The sequence below is a fragment of the Anser brachyrhynchus genome (genome assembly GCF_964034855.1).
Source record: "Anser brachyrhynchus genome assembly, chromosome: 18".
NCBI lineage: Eukaryota > Metazoa > Chordata > Aves > Anseriformes > Anatidae > Anser > Anser brachyrhynchus.
Genome location: NC_137711.1, coordinates 1,508,609 through 1,526,073, shown reverse-complemented (window position 1 = coordinate 1,526,073; position 17,465 = coordinate 1,508,609). Strand labels below are relative to the sequence as shown.

Below are 17,465 nucleotides of genomic sequence, written 5' to 3'. Positions count from 1 at the left end.
AGGCGTGCCGAGCTGGGCCTCAGACCCCCCCTAGCAAGCAGCCTTGCCCTCCTGCTCCCTGGCAGCTGCTCGGGAAGAGCCCAGGGGCTCAACCCGGGCCGTGCCGTGCCGCTGGCTCCACCTAGCGCTGCTCGGGAGCCCCGAGCTCGGGGCTGGGGCCGAGCCCGGTTCTGTGCCCGGGCCTGCCCCGGAGCGCTGCGGGGCCGCCCCGCGCCGGGGCCCGGCCTGCCCGTGAGCCCCCCGGGGCGGCGGGGCCAGGCCCGTACCGCACCCCCGGGCTGAGGGAGCCGGGCCCAAGCCCGAGTTCGAGGTTTGCGGAGCGGGACTGACACCCCCAGGCCGCGGAGCCGAGCCCGTTTCATGCGAAAAACGGAAAAAACCGGACAAAACGCTGCGGTTCTACTACACCCCCCCGGGGCTAGGCCGCGTTGCTATGGCAACCCGTGCCCTGCACAAACATGGCGGCGGCGGCGGCCGACGGAAGCGGGCCCTGCCCGACGCCAAGATGGCGGCGGCCGCGTCACTGCCGCCGGGAGGCGGGGGGGGGGACGGTGATGGCGGCCATGGCGGCGCGGGCGGCGGAGGCCGAGGCGCTGTTCGAGGCCCACACGGCGGCGGAGCTGCGGGCGGCGGAGCGGCGGCTGCGGGCCGGCATCGAGCAGAAGCGCGAGGAGCTGCGGCAGATGGTGGGCGAGCGCTACCGCGACCTCATCGAGGCGGCCGACACCATCGCCGAGATGCGGCTGAGCGCCGAGCGCCTGCTGGGAGCCGTCAGGGGGCTGCAGCGGGGCGGCGCGGCACGGCCCGGCCCTGCTCCGCCGGTGAGGGCACGGGGGGGACCGGGAGGGGGGCGGCGGGGGAGCCGAGCCCGGTCCTCCCCCCCCAGCCCCGGTCCTCCCCCCCCAGCCCCCATTTCTCCCCCTCCTCAGCCCCCCAGGTCATCCTCCCCCCCAGGCCCCCGTCCAACCCCCCCAGCCCCCCTTCTTCCCCCTCTTCTCCCCCCCTCCTCAGTCCCCTGGTCTCCCCCCCCAGCCCCCCCGTCCTCCCCCTCTCCTCAGCCCCCCAGTCTCCCCCCCAGCCCCCTGTCCTCCCCATCCAGCCCCTCTTCTCCCCCCCTCCCCAGCCCCTTGTCCTCCCCCCTCTTCTCCCCCCCCTCCCCAGCCCCCCTTCTTCCCCCTCTTCACTCCCCCCCAGCCCCCCGGTCTCCCCCTCAGCCCCTCTTCCTCCCTCCCCCCCCTCCTCATCCCCTGTCCTCCTCCTCCTCCTCCTCAGCCCCCCCGGTTCTCCCCCTCCAGGCTCCGCCGCGGGTGCCGGAGAAGCTGTACCGAGCTGCGGCACAGCTGAAGCTGCTGCTGGACATCCCCGAGCGGGCTTGGGGCGCCATGGAGGCCGGCCGCTACCTGCCCGCCGCCCGCCTCTACCTGCTGTGCCGCCACCTCCACGGCCTGCTGCAGCTCGACGCCCCCCGCGCCCGCTACAGCCCCGTCCTCGCCCACTTCCCCATCCTGCTGCGGCAGGTGGCCGCCGCCAGCCACTTCAGGTGGGCATCGCCCTCGGGAAGGTTTCCCGACGCCTCAGTGGGATGCAGGAGATGCTCCCCGGCTGTCACTGCCCTGTCACAAAGCCTGTCAAGCCTGCCAGGCAGGAGCTCCTCAGCTGGCTGTGTAGCAGCTGGAGAGCCCTCCTCTGAAATGGAGAGCCATCAGTGTCCTCATGGGCTTGTGGTGGGTTGCAAAGGACCAGCAGGTGTTTGCTGTGAGCACCGTGTGCTCTTTCTGCTCAGGATCACTTAACCAAGCCCAAACGTGTCTGTCAAACACCGAACCGCCTCCCTCCAGCCCTTGGTTACTGCCTGGTTCCTTTCCTTGCCAGATCCACCATCCTGCAGGAGAGCAAGTCCCTGCTCAAGTGTCAGACCGTGTCGGACCAGGCGGTGGCAGAAGCCTTGTGTGCCATCATGCTCCTGGAGGACAGCTCTCCGCGCCAGGCCCTCGCAGACTTCCTCCTGGCCAGGAAGCTGGCGATCCAGCAGCTCCTCAACCAGCCGCACCACGGTCGGTACAACGGGGCTGCCTCCTTTTTGAGGTCAAAAAAGGAACTTCCTCTCCCTCTTGCCCTGCGGTACCCAAGTACCGGAGTGGGTGGCTTAGTCCTGTAGGGCTCGTGATGCTGGGGACGTGCATTTTGCCACAGCGCTGAATTAACAGCTCTCAGGAGCTAAAGTCAAGCTCACCTTTAACCAGGAAGCAGGCGATACATGGGGCTGAGCCCTGTGCCCTCCAGCCCATCTCTGGAGGGTTTCACCAGGCCTTGAAACACAGGGGACTGGTCACACTTGTGTTGAAGGGGCTACCTCCACTGAAAGGCTTTTTTTTTTTTTTGCAGGTGCAGGAATAAAAGCTCAGGTGTGTTCACTGATGGAGCTGCTAACCACCACTCTGTACCAGGCTTATGCACTCTTCTACATGATGCCAGAAGGGATGCCACCAGATCCAGCCCTGCCCTGCGGCTTGCTCTTCTCCACCCTGGAGAGCACCACGGGCCAGCACGCAGCAGGTGAGCACCCGGCCAGCAACAGCTCTGTCTGCAGGCAGGAGGCCCCCCCCTGTGCTGGGCTGACTCCCCCATCCCTTGTGCTTCCAGGGAAAGGCGGGGTCCTGGAGGACGAGGTGAAGCTGAGCAGCTGGTTCAGGTACCTCCCAGAGTCTGTGGTAGAGTTCCAGCCAACCCTGCGGACCCTGGCCCACCCCATCAGCCAGGACTACCTCAGAGACACGCTGCAGAAGTGGATTGCCATGTGAGTGTGACACTGTCCCCCCTGCGCAGGGCTCTCCCAGATATCACAAGGTCTCATTGTCAAGGCAGCAGCACAAAGCAAAGCCAAGCTCACCGACAAAGCAAAACTAGCTCCTGGTAGGCTGCATCTTCTGCTGGCTCCTTGCTCAGCGCTCCCTCTCCCTTGCAATTAAATGGCCAGAAGCAGCACAGCACAGGCTTAATAATCAGGCTGTAGCACTTGGATACAGTACGGCACACAGGCTAACTCAGGGCTGCACAGCAATATTTGTCTAGAGCTACTTTACGCTGCCATAAACACCAGCAAAAAAGCGTCAAGAGTAAATGAGAAGGAAATCCCTTACCTGTCTCCTTGGGCTCTTGGTCCAGCACGTCCTTCCTTCTTGCTGTCCTTGCCCAGAGTGTGTGGGTGCAACCAGATCCCCCTTTATAGAGTTCTCAGCTCCACCCCCTCCCACCCTGAGGGTGCAGACAGCCCGTGCAGCCCCTCAGCAGCCTCGTTACTCGTGCATTGGTATCAGTCCCACCTCGTTATCTCGTGGAGCTGCTGCTGGGCTGGCCAGCTGGTCCCTGCCATCAGCTGCAGCCCCCCCACGGGGAGCACGCTGGCCATGGGATATTTCTCCAGCAACCTTTCCCAGAGCCTCTGCCTGCCAGGGCTGGCTTGCAGTGAGGGGCAATTAGCATGGCCGGGGTGTTCCTGGGGTGCTCCTGGCTTTGACACCCGCTGCAGCCCTTGATTCCCAATGCAGGGCACGTGGCTTCCCTGCTGGGATGCAGGGTGTGGCTGCCTGGCTGAGAATTAGAAATACGCTCGGCCCTGCAAGTGCTTCTGCAGGTCGAGCCTCTTACTGACAGATCAACGATTCCCTCACCTCGACGTAGCACATTTTCTCCTGGGTTCTGTGGGGCTGTGTCCGAGCAAGTCTGAAGCGCAACGTTGCCTGCAGGTGCAGCGATGATATCAGGGCTGGGGTCAGCAACCTGCTGGTCTACGTGAAGAGCTTGAAAGGCCTCGCGGGGATCCGCGATGCGGTCTGGGAGCTGCTCACGAGCGAGTCCGTGAGCCAGAACTGGGACGTGGTGTGCCGTCGCCTTTTGGACAAGCCTGCGTCCTTTTGGGAGGACCTGCTGCGGCAGCTCTTCCTGGACAGGCTGGAGGTGAGTGCTTTGCTGCAGCAGTTCACGAGCAGCCTTGCTCTGTTCCCTCTCTTGTTGTCTCAGACAGGACACTGGTGCTGTTAGCACCAAGTGCTCTGTGACAGGAGGCACGTGGAAAAGCTGTTTTTTTTCCTTATTTTCCAGACGCTGACCAAAGAGGGCTTTGAATCCATCTCGAGCAGCTCCAAACAGCTTCTCGTCTTAGCCCTGCAGGAACTCGAAGTCAAATCCACCGCCTCTGCCCTGAGCAAGCACGTCCAGTTTGAGCACAACGTGGCCTTGTTCCTGTGGTCGGAGAGCTCCAGCGATCTGCCCGCGGACGCCGCCTGGGTCAACGTGGCAAACCGCAGCCAGTTTGCCAAGAGCGGGCTGTCCATGAAGGCCCAGGTGCTCACCCCGTGCGTGCAGAGCTTCTGCTCGGCTCTGGACTTGAAGCTGAAAGCCAGGCTGGACGACCTCCTCTCTTACCTTCCCGCGGAGCCCTCGGCCACCAAGGAGGCTGCTCCCGCCTCGCAGCCTCGCTCAGCCTTTGACCGCTACGCTGACACCGGGCTGGTGGAGGGCTTGCTGCGCGACCGCTGCGTCGCCTGCATCCACCACGTACTGGGCTGCGTGCGAGAAGAGCTCCAGAGCGCCCAGAGCCTGCTGGAGGGACAGGCAGGTGCTCCCAGCGATAGCAGGCTCAATGCTGTCCTCTTCATGGCCAGGCTCTGCCAGTCCCTGAGCGAGCTTTGCCCTCACCTCAAGCAATGTATCCTGGGCCAGTCGGGCGGCGCGGAGACGGCGCTGAAGGAAACCCGCTCCACCAAGAAGCTGGGGAAGGGGAAAGCCCAAGAAGTGAACCCAGTGCAGGCCAAGTGGCAGGAGGTGAAGGCAGAACTCCTGCAGCAGAGCCTGGTTGCTTACCAGATCTGGAGCTCCGCTGTCACCAAAGTAAGGAGCTGCTGCTCATCACAACCACTTTCTGCGGGGGGTTTCGCTCGCTCAGCTCCCTGTGGCTGGCTGCTGAGCTCGCTCTGGGCTCCGTGGTGCTCAGTCAGCCTGTGGGAGATGAGGTGGCGGCAGCTCAGAGGTGGCATCCACTGGGAAACGTTCACCTGGGAGGCTTGGGGGGGCTGTGGGGGGTTGGCTTCTCTGCAGGCAGGAGTGGGCTGCCCGTCCCTCGGTACTGCCACTAGAGCTGTCCTGTGACTGGGTGCTTTTGTGTTTTTTGCTGTAGGTTCTGGTTCAGTGCTTTACCCACACGTTGCTGCTAGATACAGCTGGCTCTGTCTTGGCTACAGCCACCAACTGGGATGAGATTGAAATTCAGGAGGAGACCGAGTCTGGAAACAGCGTAACATCAAAGATCCGGCTGCCTATGCAGGTATGAGGAACATCCTCTTGGTAAATGCAGAGAAATGATCTGCTGGGAGGAGAAAAGTGCTGGTTTCCAAACCCACTGCTTTGTCGAATGGTGCTGACCTGCCCCGAAGTTTTCCTGGTGCTCTGAGCACGGGGCAATCACCCTCTGGTGCTGTTGTTTGCTCTGCAATACTCATCTAAGGACAGAGGTCAGAGGAAGGAAATTAGGTAGTTGTTGCTGCGTGTTGAAATGATTAAGATTGGCCCAGATCCTATAAAGCTGAGTGAAAGGAGGAGTTATGCCTGGTTTACACATAGGGGCCCACAAGAGAGAGACTCCATGGAAATTGGGTGCACTGAAGGACGGGACTGCAACAGGGGGGCTGCAAAGCCTGAGGGCTCAGGTCAAAACCTCTGGGAAAAGTAGTTGGGAGATTTTCTGCGATAACCAAAAGCCTGGTGTGGCAGTAGGTTTAAAACCCATGAAAGTTTAAATCCCGCTACAGGGGCAGGTCGGTCTCAGTGGCAGAGCTCTGTGGTTGCTGAGGAAGTAGGAAGCTCCTAAGAACTGAAATGGCGTCATGCTGCTGATAGAGCTAACGAAGCTTACAGCCCCCGTGACCAATAACGCTGTTTTGTTAAATAGCCGTCCTGGTACGTCCAGGGCCTCCTCTTCAGCCTGTGCCAAGAGGTGAACCGGGTCGGGGGCCACACTCTGCCGAAAGTCACTTTGCAGGAGCTGCTGAAGACCTGCATGGCAGAAGTGCTTGCTGCTTACGAAAAGCTCGTGGAGGAGAAGCAGGAGAAGGTACGTGAGTAGGATCAGTCCTTGCTCCAGCTGGCGTGGGATGCGAGGGTCGCTGGGCAGTTGGCAATATGTGCGCTCCCATCCCTTGGAAAAGGAAACACGCACCTGGGAGAACTAGGAGTGGTGACTGTGCTCTTCCCTTGCCTCCCCAAAAATGAGGCAAAAAGGGATCTGACAGCAGAGTGTGCTCAGAGCGGTTCAGTTGTGCTGGTTGTTTCTTGGGGCTGATGATTTAAAACGTTTACCCCGACGCAGTCCTTTGTCAGCCGTGTTGCAGTGCGAGCGAAGAGCCCTTTTCCTATTTGCAGAAAGCAGGCGCCTTCCCCATGACCCAGAACAGAGCTCTGCAGTTGCTCTACGATCTGCGGTACCTGAATATCATCTTGACAGCGAAGAGTGAGGAAGCAAAGACCAGCAGGATCAAGCATGACTCCAGGTGCAGCGTAATTCTGGGGCTCAGCTATTAGCAGTCGGTTGACCACCCCATTGATGCTGGCAGCCATCCTTGTGTCCCAGCCCTCGCTAAGATGTGGGCACTGACAGATCTCCTCTGCTCGTAGGATCGAGAAGGTGACCGACTTCCTGGAGGGGCACATCGACCCGTTTGACTTGGACGTTTTTACTCCGCACTTAAACGGCAACCTCAATCGCCTGGTTCAGCGAACATCTGTAAGTGCAGGAAAAGGAACGCACACCCCAGGAAGCAGCGCTGCAAAACACACTCTGAAGGGCAGCTGTGGTGGCGCTGTAAACTGCTTAACGTCCAAAGATAACCACTGGCACTTGCTCAGGAAGGGGAAGGGTATTTAATGCCAGCCGGCGATAAGAGGAGCTCGCTGAGCTGGCTGAGCGGCACGTAATCATGCGTGGAGTTGGCTGAACTTTATCTCACAGGATTCACTGGAGCCTGTGCAATGCTAATTGGGTTAAGCAGTGCTGAAACAGGCCTAGAGCTCAACTAGGGTAACAGCGAGCAGTGCCAATTAAAAGCAGGGGCTCTAAGGGGGAAGGGGAGACGCTTTGTAGTGAAACTTAAACCAAGCACAAGTGTTGTGCAGCACCAGCAGACTCAGTAGCCGTGTACTGTTGTGTGGTCAGCTCTGCGGATGCCCCCAAATGCCAACAGCTCCTTCATGCCTTCTAGGTTCTCTTCGGCTTGCTGACCGGGACAGAGAACCAGTACACGAGCAGAAGCAGCGCTCTCAGCTCCCAGGAGCTCCACAATATCTTGCCCTTAGCATCCAGCCAGATAAGGTAAGTCGCTTGGCTCTCTTCTGTGCATTCCCCCATCTCTTCAGGAAGCAATTCCAGAACTGCTGCTTCCCTGTGACCGACTGCATTTCTTACTTCCGTCTCTTTTAAGATTTGGACTTCTGCCGCTGAGTATGTCAAGCTCGCGAAAGGCCAAGTCTGGGACCAGGAACACAGAAAGAGTTCAGGTTGGTAGAACAGAGCCGCGTTAACTTTTTGCCAGTGCACCAACACTAGGGCTTGCAGAGAAAGAAGAAAGTAACCAGAGAGTTAATATTTAACCTGATTTTTATTTTGTGTAAAATGAGGACCATTACGGCAACACAGCATGAGACGGTTTGGATTTCCCCTTGACCCTGAAAAAAAAAAACAAACCCTGATGGCCCCTGGATACTTTGGGGGCTTGCTGCTCTGCGGTAAAACATAGGCAATAACTACCACGAAAATGCAGTGAAGACTTGCACAGATGAGTCATTTTGAGATCAATTCTTAAACAACTTAATTTATTTAAGGATAGCTGCAAGAAACGTTGAAGGATACTATCTAATTATTTGAACTCCCTTCCAGTGCGATGCTGACCTTTAACTCCTGACGAAGCCTGGCTTGGGTATTTAAGCCTGTGTGAACAGAGTGGCTTGCTTCTCTTGCAAAGGCTCTGCATTGTCTTGCTTCCGAGTTTTATTAGTAGACAACCACGATGTTGCTACGTTTCCTCCAGTTTAAAGCATTTGCTTAGCTGGAACTCTCTGTGCTGAGGATTGAGAGCCAAGGAATACCTCACTGCTACAGGAAGCAGGAATTGGTGACTTTTTCGTTAGCCACAAACAATCCAATAATCCATCAACGATAACGTGTCTTCAACTGGGATGGAAGAGTAAAGACGTTTTTATCAGAGCAGAGTGTTACTTGAAATGCTAGCCTTTACTCTGCAACACTCACTCTCCATTATTCAGAAGAATTAAGAACCAGACATAGTAGCAGAGTTGTTTAAAAGCCCAAAGCTTCACAGTAAGGGTATTCTTTACCTCTTACACCTCAGCTGTAGTAGCGTGCAGAGTGCGCCGTGACGTTTGTCTCGCTTCTACCACTCCCCTGCTGTGGCAGCAGCATTGGCTGTGGTGGCACGTGTATATTTGCATTAGCCCCACTTCACAGAATTGCGTGTTCCTTTTATGATAAAGCAGAGGTTGAAGTCCAGTTACTCAAGAACAACTCTGCACAGGCAACAGCTGTGCTTTTATCATTATTACCCCCTTGCTCTAAGAGCAGCAGCCCTCTCTTTGCTGCACAGAATGATCATCTTGGAGCACTGGATGACATCTGAAAAGTTAGCTTGCTAACAGCAGCAAAAAGCTGTGCATCTGCCACTCAGACCTGCCTCTGCTTGTCACTAACCACCAGGAGTGGAAACAGTTACGTTGTGGTTCAGGCTCAAGTTGTCTGGGAGCAGCTGTTCCGCTGTAGTCTGCGCCTCCTTGCAGCTACTGTAGACGAGGGTAGGGAATAAGTCGAAGGTGTGCTGTAATAGTTTCTGACTCTGGTTTTTAAAACAAACAGGTTCCGCCTCCTGCACTCACAAGAGCAGAAGACGAGGCATCGCGCCCTGGCTCCTTGTTCAGGCAGCTTGTAACCGAGGAGGAAGACACAGCTGCGCCTTCTCTCTTCAAGCTGGGATGGCTTTCTGGCATGACCAAGTGATTCAATAAAAAAAATAATCAGAAGTTTGTCTGTATATTCATCTTCACTGAGAAGGCTCTGCCCTCAGCAGGGGCTGGTGACACCTCCGCTGGTGCTGCCAGAAGAGAAGAACTTTGCCGTTCTTAGCCAGATGATAGCAAAGCCGCGTGAACCAGGCACAGGTCAGGAAAGTCCTTGTACTTTGCATGCTGGAACGGCGCTCTAGCTACTCCTGCGCTTTCTATTCCTTAGGAGTTAAATTAAAGAAATAAAACTACACAGTATAACAAAAAAAAAACCACAAACATTTCACAGCTAGAAATTGGTATCAAAGCAATGTAAGTTTGCTCTTTCCTCCAAAAGCTCCTCCCCAGGCTATTCTCAGCAGATACCTCTCTACAAACCCAGCAGGCACCTGGTATTTTGGCTACAGCTGCCTAAGCTTTCCTGGTTCTAGTTTCACAATTTCTTTTCAATACTGCAACAGTAAAGATCAAGCAAAATAGAGCTCGTCATGCACCAAACCGGGCTGAGAGCTTACAGCTGGATCAGTCTTAATGGATTCCAGTGACAGCACCTATTACTGTTCTGTTACTTCTAAATGCTCAAAAAATATTTTTGCCAAATATTTTTTTACTAGTTTATTGAAATTAAAAAAAGACTTATAAAACTGAAGATGAATGTTCGAAAGAATTTTACATAAAGCAACAAACTGCTAACAAACAGATTAGGCAGTCAATGGAATTGGACATTATGCAATCCTATAACACAGATGTGGATTCCTCGGTCTCCTCTGGACATGTACTTTATAACCACCCCAAAAAGAATCCTATAAAAATTGCTTCAAAGCCCCTTTTGCATTGCAATAGTGCAGCAAACCACAAGTAAACAATTTCCTGTTAACCTGTTATTTCAAATATAGACTGAAAAGGCAACAGGCATTTTGTGCAATTCCATTTTAACAAACTTGAAGTTGAAATATCAAATCTACACAGTGCTGTCCCTTCACAGAAGGCAAGGAACTGCTGGTTCATCATGTAGGAGGGCGTCCCCGGCTCTGTAAGCTGTGAAAGTGTGCCTCCTTCAGGATCTGGTTGATGTGGAAGTAAGGACCTTGACTTAGTGCAGACTGCTCATGGAAGGACTGAGAGGAGACAGGACTGGATCCTGCAATTATCGGGTTTAGGCTGGTTTCTGGACCGCTTGCTCTGTCAGGGCTGTTGATGCTACTGCTACTACAGCTGCTGCTGCTGCTGCTGCCGCTATCGCTGCTGGAGGACTGAGACAAAGAGAACATTAACAGCAAAACAACATTTTTCTCTCCTGTCCACGACGAAATACCTTAGTCAAGCAAACACTCTTTGCAGTAAGCCCCTCCCTTCCAGATTTCCGGGCCTGTATTCAGCCCGATGGCCAAAAGAAAACCCACCAAGTGCTTTCTCGGCATTCAGAGCTGCGGTTATTGCCCACGCACGGTAAGCGTTCCAGAGCTGAAGGGATGAGCGAGCCTTCACCCGGAGGTTCGCTGACCTCCAGCACGCCGGATTGCGAACTTTCCGTTTCAGGCCCATCAGCTCTGCCCCCATGACCCACGTTTTAGCACTAGTGAAATTTGCCAAACTCATCCGAGAACTGGAAAATAAAGAATATTCCTACTGAGCCGCACGGGTCAGTAAAGGCAGGCAGGGCGTAAGGAAAAAAAAGCTGTACCACCTTCACATCTGTCACTTCTGGTTTAGCAGATGTTTTAGGTAAGCACCATGCAAAGCATTTTTCTACAGGTCAGTTTTTCTAAGAAGTGATCTGAAGCATCCAAAGCAACAGGCTGTTAAGGACATACGCAACACGATTCCCGTTTTAGGTCTTTGAACACTTCCACGTGCACACATACTCTTCTCCCAGTTAAGTACTGGGACTGCAATGTCAGCCGTAGCTTTCCGTAACAATTTACTTGACACAACAGTGGAAAAATGATGGCCATTAAATACTTCCACACAGAGAAGAGAACTTTAGCTGCCATAGAGGACAGGGCTCATTTGTTAGCATTAGGATAAGCACGCTTTATGGTAATGACTGAAGAGCATTAGCCATCATTTTCAGTGTTTCAAAGACATAAAACTGTTTTATACCATTTTAAGGGCTGATAATGAAAGGTTTCTGTTAGTTACAGCTGAAATATTTTAATAGTGTGTGATAGGCTGCTCGGGGGAAAAAAATGCAAAGATTCAGGTGCTCAAGAGTCAGAGAACTACTTTGCCATCCCGTGAGATGTAAATTCAAACAAGCAGCCAGCATCAGTGACAGCAGCTAGGAAAGCCCACTTTTTAAAGCAGTGAGTTAAAACCACAGAAGCCAAAGCTTGGTGGCCACAGCAGAGGAAGGCAAATTTAAAGAAGTCAAGAGCAATTTAACAGTCAGCACCACATCCAGGAGGCCTCGCTTTGGAGGAGATGTAAAGAACGGTGCAAGCTGCACCTGAGCGAGGCCCGGGAAGCCACTGCACAAATGTTTGAAGCGGACCACAACGCCACCCGGAAGCCCCGTGGCACTGACTCCGCAGCTGGTCGTTACAGTTCAACCGCGTTGAGTTTGTTTTGCTAAGCACCGAAAATGCTTCAGTTCTGGTGCAGTACAGCAAGCGAGGCACCAGCACCGAGGCTGCACCCGTGCTGGCGTGTTAGGTTCTAGCAAGGAGAAAACAACAACAAAAAAAAAACAACAAAAAACACGTGAAGTCATTCTTAAGGAAGCAGCAGATGTAACTACGCGAGCAACGAGCTCCTCTGTCTACTGCTGCTAACGCCGGAGAGGGAGAGGACACCAGAAGGACAGAGAGGAGCTGCGAAATGGTGCTTGCTAGCCCACCTCATTTCGCACAGAAGCACAGAGAACTGAAATGCAATGCTGTTACGCTTAACCAGTCACAGCAGCCTTGGAGAGAAACCCACCGCACAGGACACTTTGTTTCCTTTTAGTCTGTGTTCCTTACTGTTTTTCGTTACAGCCACCTTCTGAAAATCAAGGTAAAGATCAAAATGAGAAGCTAGTATTTGTTACTTACTACTGAAGCATCACATCTTAACAGAACAAACATTTTAGAGCTGTTAGTAATGATTATTTTATGCATGTCTGATTTTATTTTGATTTTTTAAGCAGAGACTGTGTCCTGGGACGTGCTTCCTACATCTAAGGCTGTTGGTAGATCCGTCAGACCCTCTTTATTTCCATTTCTCTAATGCAAAAATTCACTAGCACGTGAAGCCCGTTATTGCCCAAACCATGTCATGGACCTACCATTTCCCCAGGCTGTGGTGCACATTCTGTTACGCATTTGGACTACAATTAGACAAAAAAAGAAGCCTTAAAGTCATCATGTCAGCAACGACAAGCATCTACACAATGAAACAAAGCAAAAGGGCTAAAGAAAGCGGCCCTACGCAAGTTTACGAGCGCCATAAGTAACAAAAGGGCACCTCATGGTTTACCTGACTCACCAGCCCCTCTTAGCATTGCAGGTACAGAATTTTAACCTGGACATTTGTGGGAAAACTATTTAACTGCATTCACCTGCTGATCTGTGAGGAAGCGTCTTGATCACTAATGACAGGAGCTTAAGAAAGAGCTCAGGTCCTGCTGCTCTCGAGATGAGTTTAACAAAGAAATAACCGGGGTTCAGTTAGGATTTAGACCAGCCCTTCCTCACCGGGGTAACGTCCGTAGAGGGGCGTAGCTGCAGTGCTACACAAAAACTCTGATCCGAGAGAAGCGGCCGCTACCCCGCCTCAGCAGCCTCCACCGAGGGAAGAGCGGCGCTTCTAGGCTCTGCGGAATCCTGCCATCAGGCAGCCTAACAAAGAGGAATCGCAAGAAATGAGGTTTTGCAGAGGAAAGTTATTTGGGAAGGAAAAGAGTTAGCCAGAACACCTCAGACTCCCTTCCCTCCCAGGGAAAAGCAGAGCAAAGAGCTTTCCACTGGTGGTTTCCCCAGGCTGCAGCGCCTCCGAGGACCCCCAGGCTCTGCCCACCTTACGGGCAGGCTAGCAGATGACAGGAGCAGGAAGAGATTTCGCTAAATTTACAGGTGAGTACCCGCGGGGACCAGAAAGCCACCCTCCTGGTAAGTGGAGAAGATGGAGGAGAGGCTGACAGGGAACGAAACGCGGCGGCAGGCGCTCTGCTTGGCTAATGTTTAACATCCGCTGCCGTCGCGCGTAAGTCCACGGGCCGAACTGTGAAGCAGACGTTTCCCGTGGCTGTCACCTAGGAGCAGTTTGTTCCAGGAACTGCAGGAATTGCATGTCGTCGTAACAATTTCCCAAGAAGCAGGGCTGATGGGTATCAGAGAGAATCTCAGCTCCCCTCCTGCAGAAGTCAGCTGAAGTCAAAGAGGCTGCCTGCCCTGGACGAAGGACAATAAGGTGGGAGAAAACTGCAAATCCTTTTCCATCAGGCCTAGCTCACACGCACAGCACGACTGGAAGTGAGGGACTGAGGGGCAACCTGCACACGAACTGCCACTAAAACAAAAAATTCCCTTCGCCTTACACATTGCTGCCAGCTATGAAGAGTAAGACAGAAAACGGAAAGAGACCCTGCCATAAGCCGAGGTCGGTTTCAGTGGTGTCTGCCTGATTTTCATACTGAGGTTACGTTCCCAAGCCAACCACGCTCTGTAAGAAGAAAACCGTCACCTTTCAGCTGAAGGGAGGCAAAATGTTTAACAAAATGTAGGTTTAACAAAATGCAGGTGCACCTGTGCCCTCAGAGTAAAAGCAATTCTCCCTGCACATATCCTTTGGAGTTACAAATTGCTCTCCCCCAATACTCACTTTCTCTCCTAGTTTCTCTCCTACAGCTCGCTGGGATTTTTAACGGGCAAGAGCTCCCTTTGTAGGCTGCAAAGTAATAGGAAACTGCGTACAAGTATTACAAATGGCCAACAGCCTCAAAGTGCCATCATTCAAAGGCACTTGTGTACTATAAGCACAAGAATCTCTCCGCTCGGCCCAGGAAGTCCTCAAAGAAATGTTGGAATAATACCAGTTTGATCCCGCAGCTTCAATTTCTGGCCATGCTCCGCTCAGGGACTCAACATCGCAAGAAAAGGAGCAAAATACAAAAAAAGTTCTGTCCACCAGTAGGTGACACTGCGAATGTTGTTCCCTCGAGGAAGGGAACGCTTATTTTGGTAACGCTGCCCAGCAGGCGCATTCCTCCACTGCAGCAGCGACAGCACGGAGTTCTCCCTGCCTGCACGTCGGGGTTTAATGTGTTAAAACACACTTTCACAGCGCGAGGGCATGCGTGAAGCAGGAGTCCTCATGTTAGCTCCAGCAGTTTAACTCCGCTCTTGTCGGTGGCGGGGCAGGCAGCTCACACCATGCTGTTGGCTTGCAGCACCCCAAACGAAACGGGAGATAAGGCCAGAGCCAAGGTCCCCCGCTCTCGCGGGGCCACCACAAGGCTATTCCCATTTCGGCGTTTTAGCAGCTTTGCCCAGTCAAACGTCCAAAGCGTTCACATGACAAGCGAAGGCGCTTCTGCCACTCACCATCGCGGGTTCTCCTGATAGTCTTAATTTCATTCCTCCCACTTCAATCCCTCGTTCCACACTAAATTCTTCCTCCTCCCGCCACAAAGCTCGTTTAGCCATTAACTACTCTACACCGAGGAGGTGTTTAACCTGTTGGACAAGCGATTCAGCGTCAGGCGGCGAGCAGCTACTCATGGCCCTACCCGTTATACCCAAGGAGCAGAAAGAACCTCATCCCAGCGAGCCTCACTGCCCGAAAAACAGCCGCGCAGGTAACAGGGAAGTCTTTGGTCACGGCGACTTTCTTTGGGACAAACACCCCAGCGTGGTGGAGCGTTCCCACACGACGTCACCGTCACGTCACCGCTTGTAAAAAAAAGTGCGCTGGGTAAAAGCCTCCCTCACAAAAGGAACGGGAGGGGGGTGCAGAGCCTCGTATCCTTTTAAAGCGCACATTTGAAGGCGTTCCCGTATGATAACAGATACGTTGCTCGGTTACACAACACGTTTTGTGCAGTCAAAGCACGGTTCGCGGCTCAACACGACGGCAGCGCCGTGGGATTACTCACCGCAGCCCGTCTCCGGAGTGAGAGGGCTGCACGAAAAACAAGGCTGTTTTAAAAAAAAAAATAAATTAAATCTCGTTAACTTCCAGAGACACAAACGAGGAGGCAGCCCCCGCACTGCATGCGGGCCCTTCTCCGTGAAGGTTTTGCAACAGAACTACATCGCTAGCTAGAAATGCGCACAGTGAGCATTCGGATGATTAATACAGGCAACAATTCAGGAAATCTGGTGGCAGTTTGGAAATCTGCTTTTTTTTTTAAAAAAAAAAAATCTCAGATGCTAGCGAATCACACGATCCTCGAACACCTGCCACGTGAGCCATGAGATAACAGGAGGCAGTTTATCCCACACCCAGAAAGAAATCAGAGCAAATACAAGTGGAAACAGAGAGTCGGAGGTCAAGCGTTTCAGCTGCAAATGAGCAAGTCAACTGCCAGGCTCTTCCAGAGCATTTTTTTTTTTTTTAAATCATGGAAGCGCTGCTGCTTGCAAGGGGCACTTTGTGCATCACACCCGTTGAAATGCTTTTTGCCTTTCCACCACAAATAAACGTGTTACTAAAAACACAAAGTTGGAAGGGCGGGCAGCCAGGCAAAGAGACCGCAGGCACCTGTAACCCACCCCAAGTCATCTGCTTGGTTCTCGATACGCTGCACCTCATTTCAGACAGCAAACGTGGGGTTTTTTTTTGGTATCTTCATTTGGGATTTAGGCATCGGTATTTGAAATACATCAACAGAAACTTTCTGGTGTAGTTTCGGTGGAAAACGTGACAGTTTCCAAACCACGTTTTACAGATTTCAGTCTCTAAACGCCTAACAGAGCTGGCCTCGTACACAAAGCAAAAAAAAAAATGGGTTTTCATTAACTACTCTCTCTGAAAACAATTTCAAAGAATACTCCAACCATTATGTAAATTCAGCATGAAAGGAAACCAAACCTGCCCGAGAAGGCTCTCACCTCAGTGTCCCACGAGTCCTGAAGGACGGTGTTCCTGGTGTTGCGCTTTGTCTGGGGAACGTGGCTGTCATCTTCATTGCCGTTGCGCCTCCTCTTCCTGAGGAAAGATCAGGGAGAAAGAAGAAAAACACATTAACAGTCGACCGATCTACCGCATATTTTGCCCTCTAAGGGTGATTCTACATAAAAGCAAGAAAACTTGGTAAATTCGTAAGGATCGCGTTTCAATCTCTGGCCTGCTGTGAACTCATATCCCCTTTGTAACCGTTGTGTACGGAGAAGAGAGGAAATTATCGCCCCTCTCACGAAGTAGCCAGGCTGATGCTTTCGCACCAGCTTCTGGGACAGGGACCTGCCGTTAAGACCTTTCTAGATCTTTCTTTCTAAATCTATCTTTCTAAACAAACCCTTGACGGTTCTCAGCCTTGCAGCGCTCCTGGGCTTCCTACAAATCTAAAAATAAGCTGGGGGCTGCGAACACCACCTGACGGGCCGGGGAGAGCGGCGGGGAGGGCGCGGCAGCGACCGTGTTTCCCATAAATACCCGGTTACGCTCATCTTCTTTATTTTCGTCTACAATTAACGCCTCTGACGATTTTCTTCAGCATCTCGGTTTGACACCGCTTGAACCCAGGCCCTAGCGGTGTTATTTCCAATGCCGGGAGCAAATTTTGCTCCCAAGCTGCCGCAGAACCCCCCCGGGAGGCAAAGCCCCCCCCCCCCCCCGCCTTGTGACATCAGCCCCGCCTCACAGCGCAGAAGCCTGGAACCCCCCCGGGCCGCCGTCCCCCGGCAGCAGCACGCGGTTTTTTTAATTATTTTTATTATTATTATTATTATTATTCATTGTTTTTCTTTGTTTGTTTCCCTCCCCCCCCGTACCAACCCCACAGCTCCGTCAGGCCCTCAGCGCGCACAGCACCGGGGCTCCCGGTGGCGAACCCAAACGGCCCCGGGGCCGGGCACAACCGGGCCGGTCCCGGCTGGGCCCTGCACCACCGGGCTCAGCCTTCAGCCCCCGGCCTCCTCCTCCTCCTCCTCTCCCTCCCCGGGGCCGGCCGCCCCCTCCCCCTCCGCCTCTCACCCCCCGCGGCCTGCACCGAGCTCAACCCCCGGCCGCCCACAACCAGGCCCCAGCGCCCGGCCCGGCCGCACCGAGCCCCGGCACCACCCCCCCCGGGCCTTACCGGCCCCCCCCCCGGCCCACCTCTGCCTCGCCCCGCGCTCGCTGGGCAGCGGCTGCCGGCAGCTCATGGCGGGCAGCGCCCGGTGCCTGCCCCGCCGCCCGGCCCCGCTCTCCGCTTCCGGCCTCCCCGCCCCGCTGCGCATGCGCGCCGCCCGCACCGCCCCCGCCCTTGCCCCCCCTCC

At 54.0% G+C, this 17,465-nt stretch overlaps 2 protein-coding genes across 8 annotated transcripts; one reads left to right on the top strand and one right to left on the bottom strand.

Annotated features, from left to right (window-relative positions):
- Positions 1–95: 95 nt before the first annotated feature.
- COG1 (component of oligomeric golgi complex 1) lies at positions 96–9,081 on the top strand. 4 transcript variants are annotated; one of them, XM_080561079.1, is made up of 15 exons: positions 116–821; positions 1,296–1,540; positions 1,873–2,054; positions 2,386–2,556; positions 2,644–2,797; positions 3,747–3,957; positions 4,102–4,890; positions 5,177–5,323; positions 5,948–6,109; positions 6,418–6,545; positions 6,670–6,778; positions 7,254–7,363; positions 7,473–7,548; positions 7,928–7,967; positions 8,918–9,081. In XM_080561079.1, the coding sequence occupies exons 1-14, from the start codon at positions 459–461 to the stop codon at positions 7,943–7,945; spliced, it is 2,865 nt and encodes a 954-aa protein (XP_080417205.1). In that variant the 5' UTR covers positions 116–458; the 3' UTR covers positions 7,946–7,967; positions 8,918–9,081. The 4 variants fall into 4 exon arrangements, with proteins under 4 accessions (XP_080417206.1, XP_080417205.1, XP_080417204.1 ...); XM_080561078.1 differs by having other exon boundaries at positions 117–821; positions 7,928–9,081; XM_080561077.1 differs by lacking the exon at positions 7,928–7,967 and having other exon boundaries at positions 122–821.
- VCF1 (VCP nuclear cofactor family member 1) lies at positions 7,631–17,459 on the bottom strand. Of its 4 annotated transcripts, XM_080561105.1 has the most exons (5): positions 17,305–17,459; positions 16,098–16,194; positions 12,332–12,373; positions 11,986–12,048; positions 7,631–10,316 (listed from the first exon to the last, which is right to left on the bottom strand). In XM_080561105.1, the coding sequence occupies exons 1-5, from the start codon at positions 17,424–17,426 to the stop codon at positions 10,071–10,073; spliced, it is 570 nt and encodes a 189-aa protein (XP_080417231.1). In that variant the 5' UTR covers positions 17,427–17,459; the 3' UTR covers positions 7,631–10,070. The 4 variants fall into 4 exon arrangements, with proteins under 4 accessions (XP_080417231.1, XP_080417229.1, XP_080417228.1 ...); XM_080561103.1 differs by lacking the exon at positions 11,986–12,048; XM_080561102.1 differs by lacking the exon at positions 12,332–12,373.
- Positions 17,460–17,465: the final 6 nt, after the last annotated feature.